This window comes from Physeter macrocephalus, chromosome 18 (assembly GCF_002837175.3).
Source record: "Physeter macrocephalus isolate SW-GA chromosome 18, ASM283717v5, whole genome shotgun sequence".
Taxonomy (NCBI): domain Eukaryota; kingdom Metazoa; phylum Chordata; class Mammalia; order Artiodactyla; family Physeteridae; genus Physeter; species Physeter macrocephalus.
Genome location: NC_041231.1, coordinates 101,007,073 through 101,015,196, shown reverse-complemented (window position 1 = coordinate 101,015,196; position 8,124 = coordinate 101,007,073). Strand labels below are relative to the sequence as shown.

At 43.8% G+C, this 8,124-nt stretch overlaps 1 protein-coding gene across 1 annotated transcript in view; it reads left to right on the top strand.

Moving 5' to 3' along the window:
- Positions 1 to 8,124, top strand: part of LOC129391364 (N-acetyllactosaminide beta-1,6-N-acetylglucosaminyl-transferase-like) — a 51,719-nt gene that overhangs the window by 32,374 nt on the left and 11,221 nt on the right. Inside the window, exon 2 of the mRNA XM_055079479.1 lies at positions 1,202 to 2,644. Within this exon, the coding sequence (XP_054935454.1) occupies positions 1,714 to 2,644 (931 nt within the window). The 5' untranslated portion in view covers positions 1,202 to 1,713. The remainder of the gene's footprint in view (positions 1 to 1,201; positions 2,645 to 8,124) is intronic.

The window sequence follows — 8,124 nt, the reverse complement described above, 5'->3', positions numbered from 1 at the left end:
TAATCCTATTTTTAGTTTTTTAAGGAACCTCCATACTGTTCTCCATAGTGGGTGTATCAATTTACATTCCCACCAACAGTGCAAGAGGGTTCCCTTTTCTCCACACCCTCTCCAGCATTTGTTGTTTGTAGATTTCCAAGTCTCTCTTTAAAGCACATGCTCTGCTACCAAATAGGATGTCATTCTAGCATTCGTGAGGAAATCTAGAAAATACAGGAGAAAGTGGTAAAGTTGTACCAAGTCCGCAGTCGTCACCTTGGTGTGGTGAAAATACACTGGTTTGTAGAGACATCAGTAATTATAGGGGAGGGATCAAGAAATCTTTTCTGTCAAGAGCCAAGGAGTAAATATTCTAGTCTTGGGTGGCCAGATGGTTTCTGTTACAACTGGTCAGCTCTGCTGTTGCCATGGGAAAGCAGCTGTGGACAATCTGTAAACCGATGGCTATGTTCCAATGGCATTGTATTTACGGACACTGAAATTTGAATTTCATGTATCATGAAATATTCTTTTTCTTCAAATTTCCTTTCAGCCATTCAAAAATGTCCAACAATTCTTAGCTCACAGGCTGTACAGAAACATGTGGCAGGTGGATTGGCCCTCACCCATGATGCCCATTGTAGTTTTGTCCACCCCTGATATAGAGGGAAGAAAAATGACTAGACTTAATTTAATGATGACCGCCTAACATCAGCGAGGTGCCCAAAACCCAGTGATCAGTAGACAGAAATCGCTCTCCATAGGCTAGTGGTGGGGCAAACAGACAAGCAAAGAGAGGGGCACCAGGTCCTAGTAGAACAGGTGGAAGGGCTCCTAACCCAGACTTGGGAGGGCAGGGAAGGGGTGCCACACGGGGGGCCTGATGGACGGGAGGAACTCATCAAGAAAAGGGGGGGAGCGAATATTCCAGGTACAATATTCTCGACCCTCATGAGACCTCATGCTACCATGAACTCATTATTGACCCTTAGGCAAGTCAGTGCTTCAAGTCAGGGCTTCAATCTCCTCTTGTGCAAAGTGGGTGTAACGTCAACGCTCACCTCCCAGGTTGTCAGTGAGAAAACGGAGCCAAGAGGGTGATAGAACATCAGTGACAGTTCATTTTCAAGATGCTCCATTTGTGACTCGAGCGAGCTGGTCTGAAAAAGCTGCAAGATTCCTTCCAATCCCGCGTCTCTGAATTCTTGATTTTTATCTTTAGGTGAAGAGAAACCCTGCTATTCCGCAATTCTGGGAGCTGTCAACATTAATATCAGTCACTGCTGGTGGTCACCTGCCTCACAACAACTGATATGGCCCCAAGTTGAAGAAATATACCGTCCCTTGTGGTCAAACATGATGTCGGTGATGGTGATGGGGTGAAAGCGCTGTAAGACGGACACACGTTCTACCTCCTCCCCCCCGGGGGAACACCTTGAGTCGGCAGCCGTGACAGATTTGTTAGGGTCTTAACTTGAGATTGACCTGGACCAAGGTACCCAACACTGCTCAGCTCTTGCTCCGTTGGCCCCAGTGGCTCATGTTCTCAGATCCACTCAATCCCTTCATCGTTAGAGAAGAACTTCAGCTTGTGGTTGATCCACTGTCCCTTAAGTGAGTGGCGGTATTTCTCTTCTTGCTCAAAGTAAGAAGTGGGAGTAGATTCCCCAGCAGTCGGGGGATGGACCTGAAGACTGACTTCAGCAATGATATGAAGTGACGAACACAGAAGAGATGGTAGAAAACATGAAGCTGAAGGTATTCAGGTTAGTTGTAGGGCTTATGGCCGTTTCTATAATTCTTTTGTTCCTCTATACCAGCAATTTAGTCCTGCCAAAATACCTGCCAGTGGGGAAAATCTCAAACTCTTCAGTGCTTGCAGAAGTCTGTGACATGATTATAACAGGAAAGAAAATCTTATATGAAAATATACCAATGACACCACTGAGAAACATAACTTGCCAACAATACTTGACCCAGAATCACTACATAATGAAACCTCTGTCCAAAGACGAAGCTGAGTTCCCTTTGGCATATGTCATGGTCATCCACAAAGACTTTGATACATTCGAGAGGCTTTTCAGGGCTATTTACATGCCTCAAAATGTCTACTGCATTCATGTGGATGAGAAATCCACCTCTGCTTTCAAGGATTCGGTAGGAAGGATGCTGAGCTGCTTCGCAAATGCCTTCCTGGCTTCCAAGAGGGAGTCTGTGGTCTACGCGGGATTTTCCAGGCTCCAGGCTGACCTGAATTGCCTGCAAGACCTCATAGACTCGGAGGTTCCGTGGAAGTACGCCATCAACACCTGCGGGCAAGATTTCCCCCTGAAAACCAACAGGGAGATCGTTCAGTATCTGAAAGGATTTAAAGGGAAAAACATCACCCCAGGGGTGCTGCCTCCTCCTCATATTATCAGAAGGACCAGATATATGCACTTGGAGCAGAAATACCAATTGTTCTCCTTCGTGCTGTGGACTTGGATAAGAAAAATGTCTCCTCCCCATAATCTCACCATCTACTTTGGCTCCACCTATGTAGCCCTTACAAGAGAATTTGCTAATTTTGTTCTCCAAGACCAGAGGGCCATTGATTTACTTGGGTGGTCGAAGGACACCTACTCTCCTGATGAACATTTCTGGGTGACACTTAACAGGATTCCAGGTATGTGGAACTTGATTTCCATTCTACATGAAGTCTGGAAGCATTGTGTGTGTGTGTGTGTGTGTGTGTATTTTACACTTTGAAAATATCTTCAATTGCATTATATATATTCACCTATGTTTCCAGCTTTATGGACACCCTGTAGACTGTTTTGTGTATCAGTTTCAATGGAATTCATATAACATCAGTTACAGTTCTTACATATCAGTTCTAAGGCTCTGTCTTTGTGACTCTGAAGGACAGGCCTTTGGGGGTGGGACTCAAGGTAAACAGAACTTTGCACTTCCACATTCCGGCTTTTGCTATTCTGCTTTTATTTTTTTTTAATGTTATTTTTTTCATATTTATTTAATTATTTATTTGGTGGCGCCAGGTCTTAGCTGCGGCAGGCAGTTTCCTTAGTTGCGGCTCCACGTCTTCTTAGTTGCAGCATGTGAACTCTTAGTTGCAGCATGCATGTGGGATCTAGTTCCCTGACCAGGGATTGAACCCAGGCCCCCTGCATTGGGAGCACGGAGTCTTATCAACTGTGCCACCAGGGAAGTCCCCTGTTATTCTGCTTTTAAACAACAGAGTTAACTCCATTAACTGCCTTTACCTTAAAGAGAAGGAGAGGATTCGCGCTAGTCTGCCTCCAGGCAACTTTATCCTCCTGGGAATGGAGAGAGCGGTAGGAAGGGGCCGATTTGCTGGAAAACTACTGGAGGGAGGATGTTGGAAGGAGATGGTTTTCTGGAAACATTACCTCATCTTTTTAATTGAAGTATAGTTGATTTACAATGTTGTGTTAGTTTCTGGTGTATGGCAAAGTGATTCAATTATATATATTCTTTTTCAGGTTCTTTTCCATTATAGTCTATTACAAGATATTAAATATAGTTCCCTGTGCTATACAGTAGGAGCTTGTTGTTTATCTGGGCAGGCGGACTCTCAACCACTGCGCCACCAGGGAAGCCCTATCTGTTTTATCTATAGTAGTTTGTATCTGTTAATCTCAGACTCCTAATTTATTTGTCTCCTCCCTTTCCCCTTGGTAATCATAAGTTTTTATGTCTGTGAGTCTGTTTTGTAAATAAGTTCACTTGTATCACATTTTAGATTCCACATACGTGATATCATATGATATTTGTCTTTCTCTGTATGACTTACTTCACTTAGTATGATAATCTCTAGATCCATCCTTTTTGCTGCAAGTGGCATTATTTCATTCTTTTCTGTGGCTGAGTAGTATTCCATTGTATATATGTAATCACATGTTCTTTATCCATTTATCGCTTTAAAAAAATAAATTTATTTATTTATTTATTATTTATTTTTGGCTGCACCAGGTCTTCATTGCTGCTAGCGGCTTCCTCTAGCTGTGGCAAGCAGGGGCTACTCTTCGTTGTGGTGCGTGGGCTTCTCATTGCGGTGGCTTCTGTTGTTGCAGAGCTCGGGCTCTAGGCATGCAGGCCTCAGTAGTTGTGGCTCGCGGGCGCTAGAGCACCGGCTCAGTAGTTGTGACACACGGGCTTAGTTGCTCCGCGGCATGTGGGATCTTCCCGGACCAGGGCTCGAACCCATCTCCCCTGCATTGGCAGGCAGATTCCCAACCACTGCGCCACCAGGGAAGCCCTCCATTTATGTGTTGATGGACACTTAGGTTGCTTCCATGTCTTGGCTATTGCAAACAGTGCTGCTATGAACACTGGGGTGCATGTATCTTTTCAAATCAGAGTTTTTGTCTTTTCTGGATATATGCCCAGGAGTGGGATTACAGGATCATATGGTAACTCTATTTTTAGTTTTTTAAGGAACCTCCATACTGTTTTCCACAATGACTGTACCGATTTACATTCCCACCAACAGTGTAGGAGAGCTCCCTTTCCTCCACACCCTCTCTAGCATTTATTATTTGTAGACTTTTTTAAATGATGACCATTCTGACTGGTGAGAGGTGATACCTCATTGTAATTTTGATTTGCATTCTCTAATAATTAGCAATGTTGAGCATCTTTCCATGTGCCTACTGGCCATCTGTATATCTTCTCTGGAGAAATGCCTATTTAGGTCTTCTGTCCATTTTTTGATTGGGTTGTTTGTTTTTTTGTTATTGAGTTGTATGAGCTGTTTGTATATTTTGGAAATTAAGCCCTTGGGACTTCCCTGGTGGTCCAGTGGTTAAGACTCCACTCTCCCAGTGCAGGGGGCCTGGATTCGATCCCTGGTCAGGGAACTAGATGCCGCATATCGCAACTAAAGATCTGGTGCAGCCAAATAAATTTAAAAAAAAAAAAAAGGAAATTAAGCCCTTGTTGGTCACATCATTTGCAAATATTTTCTCCCAGTTCGTAGGCTGTCTTTTTGTTTTGTTTATGGTTTCCTTTGCTGTATAAAAGCTAATAAATTTGATTAAGAAATATTACCTCTATTTAATCCCCAATAGCATTTTAAGATCTAGTAGCCATGCACTCATTTGGGCTACACTTATGTTTTATATTTCCAGAATCTAGCACAGTGCCTGCATAAACTAAGTACACAAAAAGTATTTGTGAATGAATGAATGAATCATTTGATTGGGGTACATGAGAATCGGCAGGCGGACTCTCAACCACTGCGCCACCAGGGAAGCCCGAGATTTCTATTTCTAAAGGTTTTTCAAAGCATGGCACTTATTAGTATGTTGTTTCATTATGTGATATACTTAGCGGTGGTCATGAATTTTCATGTCTTGTTAAGTCATTAGTATCCATGTATATCTTAGTTACAACTTTTAATTTCTTATTAAAGGACAATGTTTCTAATTAATGGTTTGCACTATTTTCCTCAGTTCCCTTCAGTCAAAGGGAAAATGTTTCCAGAATTTAATAAAGTACTTGGCACCGTCTGGCCTTTAAAATGTGCTTTATTTTTTTAGTCACTCCACACAACAATCCTGTGAGGGATGAACTTCATTCGATAACATGCAAAACTGATAATGAAGCCCTGGACCAGTTAGAAAAGTGATGAGGGGGGCTTCCCTGGCGGTCCAGTGGTTAAGACTCTGTGCTTCCACTGCAGGGAGCGCAGGTTGGATCCCTGGTCGGGGAGCTAAGATCCCACATGCGTCGAGCCATGACCAAAAAAAAAAAGAAAAATTTTGAAAAGTGATGAGGTCATTCTGCAAGTAGTTTCTATGAAAATCCATCTTCCAGAATTAAAGACTGATCTACTAAGTAAATTCAGGTTTTGCCACACACAAAGCTATCTTTCTGTCTTTCGTACTTTTTCAGTCTGGGCTGTTGATGGTCACCTGTTGTAAAGAAGGTCTTTCCCCATCCAGCTGGCCAAATAGAGAGTAGGCATCAGGTTCCTCGTAGACTGTGAGCTTTGAGAAGAAATGGGGACACTGCGATCCAGCACCCGGGGACCCAAAAGAGTAGGGGATCCATTTCTTTGCACTCTGTTCTGATTGAACAGCATATTGCAATCGGAAGGAGGGGGCTAGTGTCTTGCAGCACGTAATTCTCGGTGATCAGAAGCTCAAGGTCTCCCCTGGCTGGGAACCCTCGCTGTAGCAGTGACCATGAGTTCCTGTAACTTCAAACTCAAATCAAGGACTCTGTGGGGAGCGGAGTGGAGGAAGGAAAGAGCAGAAGTCTAGAAAGGTGAAGAGCCCAGTTGACACTGGGATTGGACCCTTGTTTTACCTTCTCCTCGTGACACCCAACCTCTCAAATCCAGCCAAAACTCAAACCTGAGGCCCTTCTGAGCAGAGACATGTTAGACTGTGAAAACCTCTGAGGTCCTTGGGCTCAGCCTCCTCCTGTCAGCCTTTGGCATTGAAAGCCGAGGGTTGTCAGGTACCCTTTCAAGGGCAAGTGCAACTGGAAAGGGCTTTGGGGGCACAGACTCTACTTAACGCTGAGGTGCTCTTCATCCGTCAGCCCTTTGCCTCAGCTTTGTGTTGCCCCAATGATATCCAACTGACTGTCTTGAAAAGAACCAGTTTTTTCTTGCACCTTCCTACCATTCTATTTGCGGTGATTTTATGTTAAATGATTGCAACCCTTCTCATTTCCTCTCTTCACTCTTTTCTTCCCAATGGCTTTCCCTCAAGGTATGAAATTAGCTCTGATGTCTCTGGCCAGCCCCCAGCTGGGTGCTTTCTGTATGTTACTTCTGGAATCCTCCAGCTGCACCAGGAGGTCGATGTTGGAAAAAACTCAGGCTCAGAGGTGTAGGTGACGTGGCTGAGAGGAAGCCACCACTGGGGACCCCGAGGAAGAACAGGGGTTGTTTTCTCAAATTCACCCCAGAGGAAGCTGTGAGGTGTGAGATCAAATCCCTGGTTCAAGGGCTCTCAGCTGTCAAGAGTGGCTTTGGCCCAACTGGAGACCTTCTGACACACAATCCAGGCTCTCTCTCACCACCCTCCTGGGCTATTTTAAGTCCTGTTACTTCCAGCTATTTCCTGTAGCTAAAAACAAAAACAAACAAACAAACAAAAACAAACAAACAAACAAAAACAGTGATGATGAGAAAACAGGGTACAGAATTGAACATAGTAAATACATAAATAAACAGAGAAAAAAGATGGAGGGAGAAGAGAGCCTGGGCAGAGAGGAAGGGCTGCAGGAGTCCAAAAAGACAAAATGTCACGTGCACTTAAATCCAATTTAACCCAAGCTGCCCTTTCTCTGTGACCTCTGTGGACGCTGAGAGAGTTTCCATTTGGTTTCCCTGATTTCTCACTTGGGCACAGAGGTGATGTCGTGATGAAATGAATAATACTTGAAAAGTGCTTTGGGTACCACGTGGCCCCAAGAATTAGATGAGCGTGATGAACAGTGCGTCCACGTCTGTAGAAACGGAGACCTTTTCTTCTGCTCCCTTTCTACAGTCAGTTGTTGAGATTAAACTCTAAGCGCAATTTTCTCAGTGGAATAAAAATTAGTTTATGTCCTGGAGTGAGAATTTATAAGAGCGTACGTTATATAAAAATAAGCAAGCGTAGGTTGAATTCTGGGACATCAGTGAACACCTCACCACTTACAGAGCGGCCAAGCCACAAGTCTGTGTTGGTTGCCAACTTCTTCAGAATTCTATCCTACCCGATCACTGCCTCCAGCTTAGAATTTGCGGTATTAGTTTTGATCTAATGTTCAAGCTGGGATAAAGGAGCACGTCTTTTTTTTTTTTTTTTTTTGGTCACTCGTTACCATCCCCTTCTACTATTTTGCACAAATGGCAAGAGCGTTGTACCCAGAATTTAGAAGAATGATGAGTGGTATATTGCAAAAGGTCCTCAGGAAAGTCAGGAGGGTCCAGAGAACCAGCATTTCCCGCATGACCACGGGGAGAGTAAACGTCAGATGGCACTGGGGTGAGGCGCAAAAAAAGATTGATACTAATTCCTGTAAAAAATGGCTAGTATTGCCAACATCAAAAGACCCTTGAAGCATTTCAGGTGAGATGAAATTAGGGACTCCACTGCAGCAAAGTGCCAACTTGCAAACGTT